Source organism: Marmota flaviventris, chromosome 8 (genome assembly GCF_047511675.1).
Source record: "Marmota flaviventris isolate mMarFla1 chromosome 8, mMarFla1.hap1, whole genome shotgun sequence".
NCBI lineage: Eukaryota > Metazoa > Chordata > Mammalia > Rodentia > Sciuridae > Marmota > Marmota flaviventris.
This window is the reverse complement of record NC_092505.1, coordinates 133820544-133842751: the sequence shown is the minus strand read 5'-3', so window position 1 is coordinate 133842751 and position 22208 is coordinate 133820544. Positions and strand designations below refer to the sequence as shown.

Genomic DNA, 22208 nt, shown 5'->3' with positions numbered 1-22208 from the left:
TTCCATGTGTGAGGCACTGGGTTCGATCCTCAGCACCACATAAAAATATATAAATATATTGTGTCTATATAAAACTATAAAAAAAAAAAAAAAAAAAAGAAACCTGGCACCCTTGCCACCAACCCCTCTCCTCCAAGCATACCCAGCTCAGTCATGCCTCAGGCCTTTACCCTTGCCATCCTCTGTGCCTAAATTACTCTTGCTTCAAAAGGCTGGATAAGAATGTGTCTTCCAGAGCAACAACATCATGTCAGCTGTCAAGGGGAGAAGGCAAAGGCAGGGTCTTTGAGGTCCCTTATAGTTATGAGGGTTTTAGCATTAGCACAAAAAGAAAATAGGACAAAGCTGCTACTGAGGGGTCAACTACTACTTGTGAGAGCTTGGGGCCCTAGGAGGGGACCCTGGATTTAGAGTAGATTGTGCCAAGTTAAAAGAAGGGCTAATGCTAAATGCAACCGACCTGCTTCCACCCCGCCCCCAACTTTTTTTTTTTTTTTTTTTTTTGTGGTGCTGGATACAAGGCGTGCATGCAAGGCAAGCACTACCAACTAAGCTATATTCCTAGCCCATTCCCTAATTTTTATGCCTAGAAAAATACTGGAGAAAATAGAAAATTAAGTCATTCTGCATGCAGCCTGATGGAAAGCCCAGCTCAGCTTTGTACAGATTTAGGCCTGGCAAATGGAGTGTCCTGTGGATTTGAAAGGAAAGGGAGAGGCCAGGGTTATGGATCAGTGGTAGAGCACTTGCCTAGCATGCGTGAGGCACTGAGTTCAATCCCCGGCACCACATAAAAGTTAAAAAAAAAAAAAAGAAAAAGAAAGAAAGGCAAGGGAGAAAAGAACTGAACTGTCTATGAAGCTTACTCAGAGTAAGGGAGATTCATCTCCATTTGGGAGCTCCAGACTAGATTCTGCTTATGTAGTGTGGAGCTGGCAGCTTCTGGACTTAAACCATCAAAACTCCCAGCTCATCTATTCCATAGGAACACAAGCTCCAAGAAGACAGAGAAGGTTTTAGAAGGCACTCAGTAAGGATCTGTTACAGGAGTCCAGGCCTCATAGCAGCTTGGGGTGCTATACTTAAAAAAGCAGGTATACAAAGTCCCTAGGTATCTAGAGGCAGACCGTGCACTTTTCTCTTGTTATGAATGCCAGACACAAAAGGCAAGTGCATGGAAACACCTTGAGGCCTATAGAATTGAAGCTAGAGAGGAACTTGCCAGCTGTTAGTGATATACTAGGGGAGGGTTTTATACCCACTGCCTTGTGGTGGCTTCGGTTCCAAAGGTTTATCCATATTACATGGTTTCTGAGACTATTAGTTGAGTGTGTATACTAAACCTGCTAAGCTCCTGATGGGACCCTTGTGTTCTCTGGGGCATCTAAGGAGACATGGTCAATGACTGAGGATAAGATAGGAAGAAAAGACCAGAAATAGCCCAGTTTGTCAAAACCAAATCCATGCTGGACCTCATGGCAGTTCATGTGCCTATCATACTCCCAACAACCCTTTCTGGGTCCAATCCAAATGGAGAGTGGCAGGTAGGTAAGCAACTTTGGCTCTAGATAGACTGAGATAAGAAAGGGAGAATAAGACTGAAGATTTGAAGTACAAGAACAGAGAAAACTGGCTGTGCATTCACTCTCCTATGTAGAAGCATGTACTATGGGATGGGGTATGAATGTAAGAAAATTGGTGATGAGGGACATAGATTAAGAAGTGGATCTTGGGGGCTGGGGATGTGGATCAAGCGGTAGAGCACTCTTCTGGCATGTGCTGAGCACTGGGTTCGATCCTCAACACCACATAAAAATATTAAAAAAAAAAAATAAGGGTACCAGCTGGGACCATACTTAAAAAAAAAAAAAAGAAGAAGTGGATCTTGAGGGCTGGGATTGTGGCTTGGTGGTAGAGTGCTCGTCTAGCACATGTGAAGCCCTGGGTTCAATCCTCAGCACCACATAAAAATAAATAAATAAAATAAAGGTATTGTTTCCAACTACTTTCAAAAAATAAAAAAAATGTTTTTTTAAAAAAGTGGATCTTGGTCTACTCAGAGATATGTAGTACACATTGAGTATGACTCTAGAGCATCTCTGTGGTCCATGGCACCTGGCACAGCATGTAAAGAAGTGCTATCTGGCATAGGAGAGTAAGCTAAGGAAACTAAGGCAGTCTGTTCAGGGCAGCTAACTCATTAGTTGAATGAAGCAAAAGCACAGAGGCAGGAGGGAAACATGTCCTACTATTGCTTGATTTGGCTAAAGCCTAAAGACCCACTGCAGCATAAAGACCCACTAAGATTCATGAGTGTCCCAAGGCACATCTGGGCAGTGTTTGGGCATGAAGCAAGGGGAATTATGTCCAGGATTATTTCAGGGAAAATTCTTTGGGGCACATGCTACACAGACAGGAGGAGCAACAATATGGGTCATAAGCTTCATATGGAGAATAGGGCAAAGCAAGGGGTCAGAAAGCACCATACAGGCTAGTAGACAGGCAGGTACTATCAACTGATTGGCAGAGGGAGTATTTCACTAAAGAACAGTGAAAAGTGGCTCAAATAAAACATTGGGTCACTGACAGAAGTCTTCCGTCTGGCTCCCTGGATAGAGTCCTCTTACAGGCAGGAAATAGACCTGAAAATGCTCTCCTATTTCTGTGAAACACTCAGGGGAAACAATGAATGCCCTCTACTGGCAGGGATGCCAATCCCTCTGTCTCTTTGCTCCCTCTGCTGGCAGCTTTAAAGCACACGTTCCTGGAACCAGAGGGAGATTATTTCAGAGTGGTTTCAAGTTTGCTTCAGAATTTGGGGCAGACAGACACATGTAGAGAACCAGTCCATAAACAGGGTGCCTCAAGACAGTCAGTGCTCCTGCTCATTCTCTGACTAGGTTCTCTCTGGCATTTCCTGGCCTTTCCTTTTAGAGCACAAAATTTGTCTCAAACTGCAGATCCACACATCCTACCAAAGCCATGAGGAGTGAAGACCCTTCTCAGGGCATTCTCTTAGCTTGTGATCTCTGCACCACCCCAGGGGGTCAACAAACCTCTCTAAAACCAGGCGGTTGACAGTCTCACTGGCCACTGGTGGCAGGTTCAAGGTTTCCTGCAACATCATTAGCTTCTTTTTCAGGCTCTTGGGAAAGAAAGAGAAGAATGTGAAAGGAGATAAGGCAAAGAACAAGCAGCATGCATAAAGGGCATTGGGAATAGGGAAAGGCCTGAAACTCAAAACACCAGGCTTCAGAAACCCTCTCTGGTAAAGTCTCTCTTCTGGTAATTAACAGTCTCAGAGAAGAAGGATTATGAGGAAAGACCCATTGTGCCATCTGACCTCTGCCCAAGAGGCCCAGGGTATAGACCACCAAGGTGTATACCCTGACCCACTGCCTGACCCAGGAGGATGCAGGGAGCTCAGAACCATCACCACTGACTGGTGTACAGGTTCTTGGGAAGAAAAAAGTCTAGCCTTGTTTTTTTTTTTTTTTTAAATTTGTTCTAACTAGTTATACATTTAATTTTTTTTTTAAAAAACATATATTTATTTTATCTTATGTGGTGATGAGGATAGAACCCAGTGCCTCACATGTGCGAGGCAAGTGCTCTACCGTTGAGCCACAACCCCAGCCCCTTAATATTTTTTTTGCAGTTGTAGATGGACAGAATGCCTTTATTTTATTTATTTTTATGTTGTGCTAAGGATTGAACCCAGTGCCTCACACATGCTGAGCAACCACTCTGCCATTGAGCTACAGCCCTAGCCCAGTAGAATGCATTTTGACACATCACACATAAATGGAGTATAACTTCTCATTCTTCTGGTTATACATGATATACAATTTTATGAGTTGTGTAATTATGTATGCACATAGGGTAATAATATCTGATTCATTCTACTATCTTTCCTACTCCCATATCTCCTTCCCACCCTTCTCTCCCCTCCCAACCTTGCTCTTGAAGGACACATAAACCATCCCTCATTCTCAATAGGCCAGGAATGTCCCACCGTGATTTCCTTTTCAGCATTCTGTAAGTCCTTTTGGGCTGCTCTCAGCTCCAACTTGGCCTGATCCAATTCAGAGTAGACTGTCTGCAACTACAAGAAGGTATAGGGAGAGTAAAGGACAAGCCAAGTGGAGGCGATATGCCTTGCCCCCCACCTGTCATAGTTAGGGTCGCTTAGGGTCCAGAAGAAACTGGAGATATGGGAGGAGACCCCAGACGTCTGTCTGGTGATGCATGTGTGGAGTTGCCTAGCAGCAAAGGCTGCTCTCTACACAGTGCATCCTATGGATGCACTATGCCAGAAGTGAAAGCAGCAGTCCCAGGAGCCCTTCCACTCTAGGTCTGAGTGTAAAAAAACAGGTCTCTGAAGCTATCACATTTGGGGTTTGTACACAAAGCCACAGAAAGTCAGTGCCCAGTCTCTTGAAGCCATTCACCAGCCTCATGGAGTTAGCCATACTGTCAGGCCAGATAGCCTGGCTCAGGAGTCTTGAGCAAGCATGAACAAGCAAAAAAAAGAGTTCCTTGCACTCTGCTCAGTTACCTTGCTTTTGGAGGAGACCAAGTCCTTCCTCAGCTTGTCAGCCAACTCCCCTGAGGCCTTCCGAGCCTCTTTTAGATTCTCATACTCTCTGTGAAGTGATGATGGAAAGAGATACCAGAATGAACACTCTGCTACTTAAAAGAGTCACAGCACCAACCTAACACAAGTCCTTGCCCAACCCCTCAGTTCATTCTCATTCTTCCTCTGACACCTGAGTCCAGCAGGGGCCAGGTGGCCCTGTGGAGGGTCCTGCACAAAATGCAAGGAGTCTGGTGACACTGTTCCCTGTCTGGCCTGAAGGTATTTGTAACTTGAGAGGGTTGCAGGGAGCTCTGGCCTCACTAGGGGGCCCTCTATACCACTTGGTCCCTACAGAAGGGCATTTTGTTTTTGTGCCTGTTAGCCAAGCTCCCTCCCTCCCACCAACCTCATACCACCATCGTGAAGAACAGGGGCAAAGTTTCTGATCCAAGACACGCAGGGTCAGTAATAGTACTGATGGGAAACAGACTCCAGATATCACCAGAGGGCTTACAGCTCAGAGAGCTAATGTCAACTCCTTAAAAACAACACTAAAGCCAGGCATGGTGGCACACACCTGTAATCTTAGCAGTTTGGGAGGCTGAGGGAGGAGAATCGAGAGTTCAAAAACTGCCTGGGTTAAGTCCCCCTGGGTTCAATCCTCAGTATCAAAAAACAAACAAACATCACTTAAAATTCATACTCTTCTCAATGATTCCATGAGGCATGTTATCACTATCTTCATGTAGAAAGGTGAGGGTTCAAGAAGCCAAGAAACTGGCTCCAGGCTACTCAGCTGGTGACAGGTAGAGTCAAGGTTCAAACCAAGGCAGGATGGCCCCGGAGCTTGCCACTTAACTCCATCTGCTTTACAAGAGATAGGCAGCAGAGGCATGGCTGGGGACCCATGGCCTAGCTCCTGAGCTCACTGAAAGGGGCCAAAGTACGCACTTCTTGAGAGACACACAATACACAGCCAGTTGCTCCACCGCTGATTGTCCCACACCCATGTCTCGAATCATTTCCTCCACCTCAGGCCGCTGACTCTGGAGTAGGATCTCAATCCTGAAAAACACACACAGCCCACAGCATTTGAAATCTGGAGGCTGATGCTTAGTCTGCCTTCCTAGGCTGCTGTTGCTATGGCAATAGCCTGGGCTGCTAGGATGCTTTAGCAGGTGGGTGTGCCCAAGGAAAGGCTATATAGCAGAGCTGAGCACAGCTCTAGGGATGCTGCAGAGCAAGAGGTGCTGACAGAAGCCCTCAAGGTCAGGGATTTCCTATAGAGAGGTTACTAAAGGGAAAAATCTGCCAGGTCATCTGGCCATAGGCACAGGACAGGAAGGAGTATGACAAGTGCTCCTATGGAAATCAGAAGAGTCCACAGAGGCCAAGAAAGATTTGTGTCCATATGTAGCTGACCTGAGCCCTCCATGTCCTGTGGGGATTTGAGCCATAGAGGTGACCCAACTTACTCCCTGCTACAGTCCTAAGAGCTATACCATCTGGAGGCCCTGGGTATAAGGACACATACAGGCGCCAGCTCTAAACTCACTGCTCCATGGTCTTCATCTTGCTCCTGAGTCGGCGGGCTTCCTCCCGTGCTTGTTTAGTCTCATCTTGTTGCTGCTCCAAGAACTTCATCTGCTTCTGAAGAGCAATCAAACCCAAACATGGTGCTTGGGAGCCATGGCTAAAGTCACTGGAGAACTCTGCCCCAAAACTATCTGATCTTATCTTTTGAAAATGCTGATAACTATATGCCCCCAAAATCCCAGAGGTTAAGTGTGTCCCACTCTGGTCTGTGCTTTTTCTGCTAAGAGGCCCTAGGCCCACTGTTTCTTCACCTCCCTGCCTGGTTCCTCCTGAGGTTTGTCTTATTACAGTCATAATCCAATGTCAGCATATATAGGATAACTGTGGGCAGACAAAATCCTGTGGTCTAGGTCTCATAGTGCATATTGTACAGATAGCTAAAAGAAATTTTGAGCACAAACTCAGGCCTCACCAGCAACATCCAAACCCATGGACTAGAGCATAATAGGACAGCTGAGTCAGCAGCAGCTGGCTAGACTGCCCTCAGCATGAGACCATTCTATCTCTGACCTGGGAGTGCTATGACAAACTTCAGCTCTGCAGCTAGGTGCTAGTTTGTTCCCTCCTACTGGCCGGGCCATGTGATCTAGCCATCCCCCAAGCAGGAATAGAGAAACCAAATATCCTGGGGCCTTGTCTGTTCACACAGATGGCTCCCTTTCCCTTTCAAATGCCATCCAACAAAGACTGCTCCTGCCTACAAGGCCAGAATATCAATTGTGGGTTCAGATCAATCGCCTCATGTCCCTTGGAGAGCAAGAGGCTCACCAACCTAGGCTGATACAAAATTCATCTGGGCCTAGGCTGCTTGCTCTATAGGCTTTGATCTGCCTGGTCAGCTCAGCACAGCTGACTTCAAAGGCCCCTGCTCCTCCCTGGGATGCTGTTTGATCTGGCTCCAGAGAGCAGCCCCATCAAGGACTGGAGTGCTAATGGAAGGTTCTTCAGGCTGGCTCACCAGTGGAGTGTGAGCCACTTATGGAGACACAGCCTAGCCTCACTGAGGTCTTACTTGAGCCCCTTCTGTGAAGTATTTGGAAGGCTTCACTTCTTCAAATTACCTAGTACAAAATCCATAAGCACACTCATATGACTTTTTTCTTACGGCCTGGATGGGTACAGTATAGGAAGGCCTGGGAAGAAGTGATTTGCCTATATTTTATGAATTGCGCAAACCAAGTAATGACTGAGGCAGAACCAGAATATAAGCCCAGGATAATAAGCCTGACTAGAGGTCTACCTTCCCACCAACTCTGCCCACAGAACCTGGGGACCTACTTTGAGTGTAGAGCATAGCATCTCAGCCTTGCCTAAGGCCTTTTGCAGAGATTCCACAGTGGTGTTGCGCTCTTCCAGAGTGTCTCGCAGAGTGTCGATAATAACCTGGCTGTCCCGTTTCTCTTTTTCTGGAATAGAAGTGGAGGGTAGAGGGAGAGTCCCATCCATTCATCAGAATGAGAACCTGGGCCCTTAAGCTCCCGTACCTCATCCCTGAGTCAGGTAAGAACAAGGCTCAAGCCAAAAAATTGGTTGCCTTTGTCTCTCTCTGGCATGCACCAAATCAGGCAAACTGAGCCCCAGAGCCTTTGTCTAGGAAATATGCCTTCTTTTTGCTACAACTACTGGGAAGATTTCACTGTTTTCCCATCCCTTGGGTATGGTTAATTTATTATTCCAGAACTCAAGTAGGTTACTGACAAATACAGCATCTGAGCCTTCTCCTAGAGATATTCTGTCCCATCAGGTAGCCTCCCATTCCCCAGCCTGGGTCCTGGGCTAGAATTCTTAGACAAAGAGAAGAGGCTCACCTGGTCTAGGCAGATAGCTTCATTCACCTCCTTTTCCTCTCCTTTTCTGCCAGTCACAAGAGCCGGCAATACTCTTGACCATATAAAGCAGAGAGAGCCTCTGGTTCTGCCAGAAGGTTTGAGGCCCTCCTTCTAGAGCCCCTCCCTCCAGTATCCAAATCAGGAGCTTTCCAGGGCGTCTGTCTCTTGAAAACTCACCTTTCTGGGAAAGCTGGGCTCTGATATTGTCCAGTTCATTCTGAAAAATAACACCCACAATAAACAACAGGAATGCATCACAGCTGGTGTCCAGATGGCCTCCCATATGGCTGTGGGAGCCTCAGGATCAGACAACGAGGACTGTAGGTCCCGGAAAGCATGGACCCTAGTATACCTCAAGGCCCAAGCTAAGCTAACAATGGAGAGATAAGCATTGCTTAATCTCTGTGTGCCTTTTAAACCATAGCTAAGATGGAGAAAACTAACCCCAGAAGCAGGGCCTCAGAACAGAGAAAGAGTTAGAATAGATGCAAAGGAAGTGAAGCTAGGTCCACAGATCAGTCTCAACAGCACAAATTTCCATCAATTCCCTGACCCTGTACTAGCCTCACACTCTCTGAGTATCAGTTGCACTCACCAGGGACCCAGAACAGGGATGGCCAAAGACCTTGGGCCACCGCTAGTTCTCTCCACCCTGTGTCCTGCCTGCTTCACAGGCTACCTCCTTGAAAGCTCTAAGGTGACTTTGTGTAATACAAACATTTCAGCTGTAGAACCTAAGAGGAATCAGTAAGGCAGGACAGCTTTGCATTGCTAGATTGAGAGGGTCAAGTGAACTCCTCAATGGCTTGCATATGTTCCAGAGCCACAGTAGCAGTACAGAGAGGCTGGGCCGAAGTGCATGCAGCTCTTATTTGGAAGTCCAGAGAATTCAACACCCTTATGGGCAATCCTGGTTATGGAGGAACCATAATCAGGAAAATCAAGGTTTTACAGGACTTAAATGCTTGGTCAAGGGTCCATGGTTGTAGTTAGATGGAATCCCAGGCAAACCTTCCTTTAGATAACACTTCTAGGTTCAACACAAGACTCAGAGTTTTAGATGTGACCGATACAAAGGTCTACAATAGTGAGTGGATAAGCCCCCTGTGATGGAACTCTCTAGGCAGGACTCTAGGGCCAGAAGCTTCTGGTTGCTGGGTTGGTCAGTGTAAGTTGAAGAGGTGGGAATAGAAATAGGGGGTAGGGGAGAACATGAAGGGTCTTCCTGAGAAGGGACACCAACCCAAGGCTGCTGCACCACTACCCAGGAAGTTTTCCAACCCCTTTCCAAACTACTTAAGGTGTTGCTTCCCTGTTTCATAGAACTGGCTTTGAAATATGGAAAGAAATAAAGCTGCTTTTGTTGTCTTTATCACAGAGGACACCACTTAAAACTGGGAGCAGTTGAATATACTGGTTCAAAACATAAAAGCTCTATACTCCCAGCACAGTGAGTTCCGAGGACATCATAACTTCTGGGGCCCATCGTCAAATGAACTCTGATCTGACAAATATCCAGCAAATTAACCCTCAGGGTCCAGCAATCAAATGTGAAGCTCAATCTGACTTCCTCAGGAGTTTTCTGCCAATCCAGCCTCCTGATACCCTAAGAAAGCTAAATTTTAGATTTTGGGCAGAAACGGTATAAGTATTGGAAGGAACCTGCTTAGCCCCCGCTGTAGTATGTGTTTCTAGTTGGGCTGAAAATCTTGATTCCAGGGGCTCTGCCCTCTATTACTGGTCCAGGGAAGACCCAGGCATCTGACTCTATACCCAGTTCCCTAGGCAATTTTGAGGCACATGCAAAGTAGGAAACAGTGGACCCATACATCTTTCCTGACTGGGAAGTCAAAGAATTTCCTAATCTGTCACTAACTAACCAGTAGCAAAGTGGAAGGCAGGAAGGCTACAGGCCCTTCATAAGGTAAGATAACCTTGATAGAGTCACTCTATCCTTTGGTCAGAATTGCACTGAAATCCAAAGAGGAGGTCTTCCAATCAAGTGGCCCCATTACCCTTTACAGTATACTTCTCTGATGACCGTGTCTCATCATCATTTATCCTCCGCTCTACTTGCCCCTGCCTAGAAATCTCTACCAGTCTTTCCTCCATAACCCTATCTCTATACTCTAGGAACCTTCCCTGTGTAGGAGTAGAAAGTGAACTCCCACAGAAATTGGAGTTCAGTGGAATGAGACACATTCTGGATACCTTTAAGAATTCTGCATCCAAGACACTCTCCTCCTCCTGGGCAAGGTCAAAGAAGAGCTTACTGATAATGGTTCTTTTGCCAACCTGGATGGGAAAACAAGATAGAGTATGACTGTCTTGCTGGGTCATGGGCAAGGAGAAAAGTTTGTACATGAATCCAACTGCCTGCCTAATATGTATACCAGGTCTGTTTCCAGACCTAACTTTTCAAAGTAAATGTTTTTAATTTAGAAGACCCCTTCATTCCTGCAGGTACCCCAAGATAGGACTTGTTTGGATGCTGAAGTCATATCACTACAGAAACACACTGAAAGGCCAAGGTTCGTCGTCGGAGATAAAAAAGCACACACACAGATAGCAGTGACAAAGATGAAGCACCTTATTGCAAGCTGGTGCTAGCTTATATAGAAAGTGAGAGTCAGTTATCTTAAACCAGGAAGCTCCCGGAGTCAATCATAATAAAGGTCAGGTCATCACCTACGGTGCACGCACATCCGCCCTGCATAAGATTCATGGGGGGCACGAACTGTCCACGATCACAGAAGACGGGAGGACCAATTAGAAAATTCTCAGAACAACTTGTTATCCGCCCACTGGCAACTTGCTGACGACATGTTGCATTAGGGGCTCCTTATCTGAAAGGCCCGGGGAGTTCTCAGGGAGACTCCCAACACACACAATGAGTGCTCAAAAGGCATTCAACTCTAGGTGCTGGAGCATTTTCTAAAGACAGAAAAAGAGGGCAAGGGATGTGGCTCAAGTGGTAGCAGGCTCGCCTGGCATGCGTGCGGCCCGGGTTGATCCTCAGCACCACATACAAAACAAAGATGTTGTGTCCACCGAAAAAAAACTAAAAAATAAATATTAAAAAAAAAAAAAGACAGAAAAAGAGCCAAATATATCTGGGTGAAGACTGGCTCAGAAAAAAAAAAAAAAAATAGTGTCCAGGAAATATTAAAAAAAAAAAAAGGACCGGGCCAAGTGACAAGTCAACTCCCTGTGGATGTAAAATAGATCCCAGAGCAATGCAAGGGTATACATGAGACTCAACTTGCCCAAACCAGGAGGGTGAAAAAGGGTCCTAATTACTATTTGGTTTTAGAGATCTTTCTACATTTTTGCTTCCTGGCAAGAAGACTAGGTCTAGTTGAGGTGGGCCCATCCCCATATTCTCACCTGGATTCGGCATTGTGGGCAAGTCCGACTTGGTGCTGTCTCAAACCACTGAATTAGGCTGGAATGAAAGTAGAACAACAGATCGGTGAGCCCTGGTATGGCAGGGGATAAGGGTCAGGCAGCCACCAGATCAAATCACCCCAATGCCTGCCCACACAGGAGGACATGACAATAGTTGCTCACAGCACTTCCCACAGGCCTAACTGGTACTTGGCACTTGGCACTCAGACCAACTGGCCATTTCTGGCCCTGTAGTATTAGCCTGAAGCTGTTCTGCCAACCTTCTGGGCCTTGACTGGGATAGAGTGACAATCAAAGCCCAGAATCTATCATAGATAGGGACTCTGATAATACCCTTACTTTAAGCTAGGACCCCAAAGGCTATACTTAGATGGTACAAGTAAATAGAGGCTAGCTTTCTATCTATCTGTGTGGTCCATCAAAACACAAATCTTAAATTTACAAAGTCTTCTCCGGAAGATAATACCATCATCCTAGGTATCCACTTTTGAATAACATGTACAACATATAATCTAAGCCAATCAGGTACAGTAGAATATAATACGCAAGGAGAATGAATGAAACAACTAAAAATCATTACGGGTAAATCAGAAAAATATAACACATAGGCAAATAAATCAGATACACACAAAAAAATACATTTTGTAAAATTCCATTTACATAAAGGAAAAATATAGGCAAAATTCATCTATGTTCTGAAGACAGTGGTTTCCTTTATATGGGGGACTTAAGGAGGGTTAGGTTGGTAGGAGTAGTTAAAGAGTATATAAAGACATTTCTAGATCTGATAATACTATGCTTCCCTTTCTTCCTTTCTTCTTTTTTTTAAATTTTGTTTTCAGTTCTGGGGATGATCAAATACAAATCCAGTGCCTTGCACATATATACTAAGCAAATGTTCCACCACTGAGCTACATCCCAAGCTTGTTTCTGGATCTGAATTCTAGCTATGTGAATATGTTGTTTGTGAAAATACTGCAGGCCATACACTGATTATATGTATATTTGTCTATAACTACATTATACTTCAATAGAAAAAATGTTGTAAAAAGTAAACAGGCACGCAGGAAAAAAAGCATATGTCCACAGACATGTATTAGAATTGTCAGACACATACCAAACATATTATGTTTAAAAAAATAAATATCAGTACAGAATCAGAAGCTAAACAGCAACATAGAAAAATTTTATTTTGTTTATTTTTATGTGGTGGTGGGAATCGAACCCAGTGCCTCACAACATGCTAGGTGAGTGCTCTACCACTAAGCCACAACCCCAGCACCAACATAGCACAATTTTAAAAGAACCAAACAAAGCCAGATATAGCAGCACATGCATGCAGTCCTAGCTACAGGCAGGTAGATTGCTTGAGCTCACAAGTTTGAGACTAGCCTGGGCAACATAGTAAGACTCCATCTCAATAAGAACAACAAAAAGAACCAAATGGAAATCCTAAAACTGAAAACCAGCCAAAACTTAAGTCAATGAGTGGGTTTAATGGCAGTTTAACAAAGCTCAAGAATTAGTACAATGAAAGATAAATCAGAGGAAACCTCAAGAATTAAAAAGACAAAAAAATGTAGAGATGATAAGAGACATAGAAGATACTCAGAGAAGCTCTAGTAAATGTGTAAATGGAAGTTCTGGAAAGAAAGTGGTACGAACACTACCTCCACCAAAAAAGTTCACATCCTAACCCCTAAAACCTGTGAATATGTTAGCTTATTGTAGCAAGAGGAAATTTGCAGATGTGATTGAGTTAAGGATCTTGAGATGGGAAGGTTTTGAACCGAGGGGTGCTTAGCCATTGAGCCACTTCCCCAGCCCTCTTTTTATATTTTATTTAGAGACAGGGTCTCACTGAGTTGATTAGGGCCTCACCAAGTTGCTAAGGCTGGCTCAGCCTCTGGGATTACAGGTGTGCTTCACGGGATGGGAAGGGTTTTGTTTGTTTTGTTTTTGTGGTGCTAGAGATTGAACCCAGGACCTCACACATGCTAGGTAAGTGCTTTATCACTGGACTGTATCCCCAGCGCTGAGGTGGGGTAATTATCACAAGGACCCTTATAAGTAAGACAGGAATGTCGAGTCATTTAGAAAGGTTTGATGGTATAATGCTATTGACTTTGAAGATGGCAAAACAGCCATGAACTGAGAAAGGTACCCCTACTCATGCTTAGAGTTTAACCTAATAAGACCTAATGTAAGACTTCTGACCTCTAGAACTACAATGCAATAAATTTGTGTTGTTTTAAGCAACTGAGTTTATAATAAATTGTTATAGCATGTGAGAAACCCTGGGTTTAACCCACAGCACCACCAAAAAAAAAAAAGAAAGAAAACAGAAAAACAAATCCTGACATATGCTACAATTAACATGGATGAACCATGAAGACATTATGCTAAGAGAAGTAAGCCTGTTACAAAAAGGTAAATATACTATGATTGCACTTAAATGAAGTACTTAGAGAAGTCAAAGTTATAGAGATAGAAAGTAGAAAGGTGATTACCAGGGCTTTGGGACAGGGAACAACTGGGAATTACTGTTTAGGGAGTATAGAATTTCAATTCGGGAAAACGAAAGCTTTTTTATTATTTTTTTATTTTGGGGGGGGGTACTGGGAATTGAACTCAGGGGCATTCAACCACTGAGCTAATATCCCCAGTGCTATTTTGTATTTTTATTTTAGAGACAGTGTCTTACTGAGTTGCTTAGTGCTTCGCCATTGCTGAGGCTAGCTTTGAACTTGCAAATCCTGCCTCAAACTTCCAAGCCACTGGGATATAGGCATTGCAACACTGCACCCAACCAAAGGCTTTTTTAAAATACTGGTCATCAAGGAGCGAATATACTTTCTTCTCAGCAGCACACAGATCCTTCTCAGTAGCACACAGATCCTTCTCTAAAATAGACAATTTCTTTTTTTTTTTTTGGTGGTGGTGGTGCTGGGGTTTGAACCCAGAGCCTTATGCATGTTAGGCAAGCACTCTACCAACTGAGCTATATCCCTAGCTCCTAAACTAGACAATATTTTATGCCACAAAACAACTCTTAACAAATACCAAAAAAAAAAAAATAGAGCTAATACCCTGAATTCTATCAGATAATAATGAATGAAATTAGAAATCAACGATAAAATAAAAACTAGAAGCTACTTTAACATCTGGAGACTAAATACACTATTGAATCACAAATGAATAGCAGAAGAAATTAGGGATGAAATAAAAAAATACTTAGAAGTAAATGAGAATAGTGATAAAACATGTCAAAATCTTAGCACTATGAAGGCAGTAGTAAGAGGAAAGTTCACTGCATTGAGCTCTTTCATTAAAAGATAGAAAGTCAACAAATAAAGACCTAACATTACATCTCAAAGCCCTAGAAAAAGAACAAATCAACACCAAAAGCAGTAAAGACAGGAAATAATTAAAATCAGAGGTGAAATTGAAACAAAACAAACAATTCCAAAAATGGACAAAACAAAAAGTTGGTTCTTTGATAAACCCTTAGACACACTAATGAACAGAAAGAGAAAGAAAATTCAAATTACTAAAATTTGTGATGAAAAAGGAAATATCATGATGGACACTACTGAAATACAGAAGTTAATCAGAAACTATTGTGAAAATTCATACTTCAATAAAATAGAAAATCTTGAAGACATCAACAAATTTCTAGAGACATATGACCTACCCATATTGAATCAGAAGGACATATATGATTTAAACAGATCAATTTCAAACAACAAAATAGAAGATTTCATCAAAAGCCTATCAATTGGGGCTGGGGATATAGCTCAGTTGGTAGAGTGCTTGCCTTGCATGTACAAAGCCCTGGGTTCAATCCCCAGCACCACCAAAAAAAAAAAAAGAAAGAAAAAAGCCTATCAATTAAGAAAAGCTTCAGGACCAGATGGATTCTCAGCCAAGTTCTACAAAACCTTCAAAGAATAATTAACACCAATACATCAAGGAAAGAAAACTTCAGACCAATATTCTTGATGAACATAGATGCAAAAATTCTCAATAAAATTCTGGCAAATTTCAAATGAAAATATCTTTAAAAGATAGTGCACCATGATCAAGTGGGGTTCATCCTAGGGATGCAAGATTGGTTCAACATATAGAAATCAATACACGTAATTCATTACATCAATAAGACTTAAAGATAAGAATGATATGATCATCTCAAAAGATGTAGAAAAAGCATTTGACAAAATACAGCACCCCCTGGGGCTGGGGTTGTGGCTCAGTGGTAGAGTGCTCACCCAGCACATGTGAGGCCCTGGGTTTGATTCTCAGCACCACATAAAAAATAAATAAATAAAGTAAAGATACTGTGTCCAACTACAACTAAAAATAAATAAATTAATTAATTAAAAAAAAATACAGCACCCCTTCATGCTCAAAATACTAGAAAAACTAGGGATAGTAGAAACATACCTCAACATTATAGAAGCTATATATTCTAAACCCAAGGCCAACACCATGCTAAATTGAGAAAAATTGAAAGAATAGAAAATAAGAAACAAGAAAAGTTCTTTTCAGAAGAACTCAAACTATCACTATTTGACAACATGATTCTATATTTAGAAGATCCAAAAAATCCCACCAGAAAACTTTAAAACTAATAAATTAATTCAGCAAAGTAGCAGGATATAAAATTAACACCCATAAATCAAATGTGTTCCTACACATCGGTGATGAATCCACTGAAAGAGAAACTAAGAAAACTACCCCATCCATTCACAATAGCCTCAAAAAAAGAATCTGGGACTTAATCTAACAAAAGAGGTAAAAGACTTCTACAATGAAAATTACAGAACACTAAAGAAAGAAATAAAAGAAGACCTTAGAAGATGGAAAGCTCTCTCATGTTCTTAAATAGGCAGAATTAACATTATCAAAATGGTTATACTAGCAAAAGCATTATACAGATTTAATGCAATTCCTATTAAAATCCCATTGACATTCTTCATAGAAATAGAAAAAGCAATCATGAATTCATTTGGAAAAATAAGAGACCCAGGATAGCCAAAGCAATCCTTAGAAAGAAAAATGAACAGGAGGCATCACAACACCAGACTTTAAATTATACTACAGAGCCATAGTAACAAAAATGGCATGGTATTGGCACCAAAAGAGACATGTAGACCAATGGTTCAGAATGGAAGACACAAAGAAACCCACATAAATATAGTAATATCACACTAGACAAAAGCACCAAAAACATACATTGGAGAAAAGATAGTCTCTTCAATAAATAGTTCTGGGAAAACTGGAAATCCGTATGTAGCGAAATGAAATTAAACCCCTATCTCTCACCCTGCACAAAACAACTCAAAGTGGATAAAGGACTTAGATACTAGAACAGAGACCCTGCACTTAACAGAATAAAAAGTAGGCCAAATCTTCAGCATGTTGGCTTAGGAATCAAATTCCTTAACAAGACTCCTAAATTAAGAATCAATAAATGGGATGGAATCAAACTAAAAGGCTTTTTCACAGCAAAGGAAAAACTCAATAACGTGAAGAGAGAACCTAGAGAATGGGAAAAAAAATCTTTACCACATGCACCTCAGAGAAAGCATCAATCTCCAGGATATATAAAGAACTCAAAAAACTTAACACCAAAAAAAACCAAATAACTCAATCAATAATTGGGCTAAGAAATTGACACTTCACAGAAGAAATATAGTTAATCAACAAATACATGACAAAATGTTCAACATCTCTAGCAATTAGAGAAATGCAAATCAAAACTACACTGAGATTTCAACTCACTTCCATCAGAATGGCAATTATCAAGAAATCAAGCGCCAGGTGCTTGATTTAAGTGGTGTAAGCCTGTATTCCCAGTGGCTCAGGAGGCTGAGACAGGAAGATCATAAGTTCAAAGCCAGCCTCAGCAACTTAGTGAGGCACTAAGCAACTCACTAAGTGAGTTGGCACTTACTGGAACTAAGTGAGACTCTGTCTCTAAATAGAACACAACAGAGTGCTGGGGATGTGGCTCAGCGATTGAGTGCCCCTGAGTTCAATTCCCAAAACTGAAGAAAAAAAAAAAAAGAATACAAGCAATAGTAAATGTTGATGAGGATGTGGGGAAAAAGTATACTCATATATTGCTGGTGGGGCTGCAAATTGGTGCAGCCATTATGGAAAGCAGTATGGAGATGCCTCAGAAAACTTGGAATGAAACCACTATTTGACCCAGTTATCCCATTCCTTAGTTTATATCCAAAGGACTTAAATCAGCATTCTACAGTGACTCAGCCACATTAATGTTTATAGCAGCTCAATTCACAATAACTATAGAACAACCTAGGTGTCCTTCAACAGATGAATGAATAAGGGAAATGTGGTATATATACACAATGGAATATTACTCAGCCTTAAAGAAAAATAAAATTTCAGCATTTGCTGGTAAGTGGATGAAGCTGGAGAATATTATGCTAAGCGAAATAAGCCAATCCCAAAGAACCAAAAGCTGAATGTTTTCTCTGATATACAGACACTAATTCACAATGTGTGGGGCTAGGGAAAAATGGAAGTACTCTGAATTAGACAGAGGGGAGTGTAAGGAGGGGAGGGGGTGTGGAGGTAGGAAGAACAGTAGAATGAATAGGAAATTATTACCCTATGTGCATATGTGATTACACGATCAGTGTAGCTCTACATCATGTACAACCAGAAGAATAAGAAGTTATACTGCATTTATGTATGTCAAAATGCAGTCTTTTGTCATATATAACTTAATTAGAACAAATTTTAAAAAGAATTTTAAAAATAGTTGTTGAAAAGATTTTATTCATCTGTATGCAGGGAATGAAGAATTAAGAGAATACAGGGCTTTGTTCTTGGTTTGGAAGATGCTATTTAATTGGAGCTCTCTGTTCAGAAAGCAATAACTTTTTGCATCTCAATCCTGTGGGGCCACTAAGATGAATAGTTTGTGTAGGTAAAATGGAGATTTGGAATTGAGCTTCATGCCTATAAATGTTTCCCAAATAATTGTATGCATATGAACCTGTATAATAAAAGTATTCTCCATAGAATCCATGAAAAAAAAATAGTGGTGATGGTTGCACAACGGTGTGAATGTGCTTAATGCCAAAGAATTGTACACTTAAAAACTATTGAGGGGCTGGGGCTCAGTGGTAGAGTGCTCATCTTGCATGTGTGGGGCCCTGGGTTCGATCCTCAGCACCACATAAATAAAATAAAGGTATTGTGTCCAACTACAACTAAAAATATATATATATATATAAAAAAAAACTACTGAGAGCTGAGGTTGTAGCTCAGTGGTAGAGCACTTGCCTAGCATGCATGGGGCACTGGGTTTGATCCCTCAGTACCACATAAAAAAATAAAAGGGCTGGGGTTGTGGCTCAAGTGGTAGAGTGCTCACCTAGCACACGAGAGGCATTGGGTTCAATCCTCAGCACCACATAAAAATAAAATAAAGATATTATGGCCACCTAAAACTAACTAACTAAATAAATAAATGGATAGATAGATAAAAGGTTTCACATCCATCTATAACTAAAAATATACTTTTTAAAATTATTGAAATTGGGCATGGTGGCACACGCCTGTACTCCCAGCGGCTTGGGAGGCTGAGACAGGAGGATCACGATTTCAAAGCAAGCTTCAACAACTTAGGAAAATCTTAAGCATGTTAGGGAGATCCTGTCTCAAAATACCTAATAAAAAGGGATGGGGATGTGGCTTAGTGGTTAAATACCACTGGGTTCAATCTCCAATACCAAAAAAAAAAAAAAAATTATTCAAAGGAGCCAGGCACAGTGGTACAGGCCTGTAATCCCAGCTACTTGGGAGACTGAGTCCTACAGATGTAGCTCAGAGGTAGAGTGCTCCCAAGTTCAATCTATAAAAGGACAAAAATAAATAAATGAAAAATGGTAGTTTTTATGACATGCATTGTGCATATTTTGCCAAAATTAAATTTAAAAAAGGCATGGAGGTGTGTGCCTGTAATCCCAGCAACTCAGGAAAATGAGGTAGGAGGCTCTCAAATTCAAGGCCAGCCTTAGCAATTCAGGGAGGCCCTAAGCAATTTAGTAAGACACATCTAGAAATAAAACAGCTGGGCGCAGTGGTGCATGCCTGTAATCCCAGTGTCTTGGAAGGCTGAGGCAGGAATATCACAAGTTCAAAGCCAGCCTCAGCAATTTAGCAAGTTGCTAAGAAACTCAGTGAGACCCTGTCTCTAAATAAAATACAAAATAGGGCTGGGGATGTGGCTCAGTGTTGAATGCTCCTGAGTTCAATTCCCAATACCAAACAAACACACACACACACACACACACACACACACACACACACTAGAAAGGCCAGGGGATAGCAGGATTCCATGGCGCATGCCTATAATCCCAGTGACTCAGGAGGCTGAGGAAGGAGGATTGCATGTTCAAAGCCAGCCTCAGCAATTCAGCAAGGCCTTAAGCAACTTAATGAGTCCCTGTTTCAAAAGGGAAAAAAAAGGGGCCTGGGATGTAGCTTAGTGGTTAAGTGCCCCTGTGGGATGGAAGGAGGGGAGGGAGGAAGGAGGGGAGGGAGGAAGGAAGGAACGAACGAACGAACAAAGGGAGGAAGGGAGAAAGGGAGGGAGGGAGGGAAGGTAGTAAGCAAAATGTCATGTTAAATCCACTAGGATAGCTGTTATCCAAAAATGGAGGGCCATGTGTGTGGCTCAGTGGTAGAGCAAGTTCCAGGTGTATAAGGCCCCGGATTCAATCTCCAACACTGAAGAAAACAAAAACAAAAACAAGATGGAAAAATGACAAGTGTTGTAGAAACCTCATGTATTTTTGGTGGGAATTTAAAAAGATGCAAGTAATAGTGTAGCTCAGTTATTGTAGAGTTCATAATTGTCCTAGGTTCAATCCCAACACCAGAAATCATAACAAACAAATCATAAATAAACAAACAACATCGAAATAATAAATAAACAAAATGAAAGAAACTAAAGTGATGTTCAAGATCAGCCTGAACAACATAATTAGACCCCATCTCAAAAAGGGGAAAAAAAATAAAAAAGATACAGTTGCTATGGAAACTAGTATGCAATTCCTCAAAAGCTAAAAGCTAAACATAGAATTCCCATGTGCCAGCCTATCCACTCCCAGGTATATATCCAAAAAAACATATAAGCCCATTACATAGATGACTGAATAAACAGAGAAAATACCAAATTCCTTACAAAGAATTCCAAATAGTGTAGAGCTTAATTCCTTTCTACTTGAGTATGAACTGGTCCTGTAACTTCATGATGGAGAAATCTGGTAGACACCACCTTAACTAAGGGATCATGGTTAATACCATCAGAGATAAGTATGTTGTTAGCATGTACCCCTCAATAAGATACCATGAGAAGAGCACCTTACCTCTATAGCATACTTCCCCAAAACCTATAATCCCAGTCAAATCATGAGAAAATATCAGAGAAACTCAAGTTGACAGATATTCTACAAAATACTTGACTGGGACTCTTCATTAAAAAAAAAAAAAAACTGGGGCTAAAGTTGCGGCTCAGTGGTGGAGTGCCCCCTAGCACGTGCAAGGCCCTAGGTTCCATCCTCAGCACCACATAAAAATAAATAAAATAAAGGTATTGTGTCCAACTACAACTAAAAAGTAAAAAATAAGTTAAAAAAAAACAAAACTGGGCTGGGGTTGTGGCTCAGCAGTAGAGTGCTTGCCTAGCATATGTGAGGCCATGGGTTCAATCCTCAGCACCACATAAAAATTAATTAATTAACTAAATAATTAAAAAAAAAACCTGCTGGGTGAGGTGGCTCATGTCTATAATCTCAGCAGCTTGGGAGGCTGAGGCAGGAGGATCTCAAGTTCAAAGCCAACCTCAGCAATGGTGAGGCACTGAGCAACTCAGTGAGACCCTGCCTCTAAATAAAATGTAAAAAATGGGCTAGGGGCTGGGATGTGGCTCAAACGGTAGTGCGATTGCCTGGCATGCATGCGGCCCAGGTTCTATCCTCAGCACCACATACAAACAAAGATGTTGTGGTCTGCCGAAAACTAAAAAAAAATAAATATTAAAAAAATTCTCTCTCTCTCTCTTTTTTTTAAAAAAATAAAATGGGCTAGGGATGTGGCTCAGTGGTTAAGTGCCTCTAGTACCAGAAAAATAAATAAATAAATACTATCTGTACTATCTTTACAACTTGTCTGTAAATAAAAAATTATTGTAAATAAAAAGTTTATTACTCAAAAAACAATAATGTAGAAAGAGTGTGTTAGGGGGCTGAGGTGGTAGCTTAGCAGTAGAGTGCTCCTCTAGCACATGGGAGGCCCTGGGTTCGATCCTCGCACCACATAACAACAAATAAATAAAGATGTTGTGTCCAGTTATAACTAAAAAATATATTTAAAAAAAAAAGTGTTAGTATTCTAAACTCTGAGTTACCTGGCAAGTGAAAAAGGTGTTGATTAATTTTGAATTTGGTATGTTAAGACTATATATAGTATAATTACTAAAAGAATGAAAATGGGGTATATATCTTCCAAACTCATTCAGGGGAAAAAAAGGAGCAATACAAAGTATGTAACCAATTCAAATTAAAACAAGAAAGGAGTAAATAAGAAACAGGCCAAACAAAACAGAAAACACCAAATAGGATACTTAATCTTCATTCAGTAATTGCATTATTATAATTTTATAATTATCATTATTTTTGTCTTTTGCTTTTTTTTACTAGGGAATGAACAATGGTGGTGGTGGTGGGGAGAGGTTTGTACCACTGAGTTACATC

General features: G+C 41.7%; 1 protein-coding gene across 1 annotated transcript in view; it reads right to left on the bottom strand.

The window, feature by feature from the left end:
- Window positions 1–22208, bottom strand: part of Traip (TRAF interacting protein) — a 29352-nt gene that overhangs the window by 5800 nt on the left and 1344 nt on the right. The window contains exons 2-10 of the mRNA XM_027934063.2: window positions 11392–11449; window positions 10216–10299; window positions 8182–8221; window positions 7454–7581; window positions 6135–6229; window positions 5531–5644; window positions 4559–4646; window positions 4016–4105; window positions 3057–3145 (exon numbers count right to left, since the gene is read on the bottom strand). Of these exons, the coding sequence (XP_027789864.1) occupies window positions 3057–3145; window positions 4016–4105; window positions 4559–4646; window positions 5531–5644; window positions 6135–6229; window positions 7454–7581; window positions 8182–8221; window positions 10216–10299; window positions 11392–11449 (786 nt within the window). The remainder of the gene's footprint in view (window positions 1–3056; window positions 3146–4015; window positions 4106–4558; window positions 4647–5530; window positions 5645–6134; window positions 6230–7453; window positions 7582–8181; window positions 8222–10215; window positions 10300–11391; window positions 11450–22208) is intronic.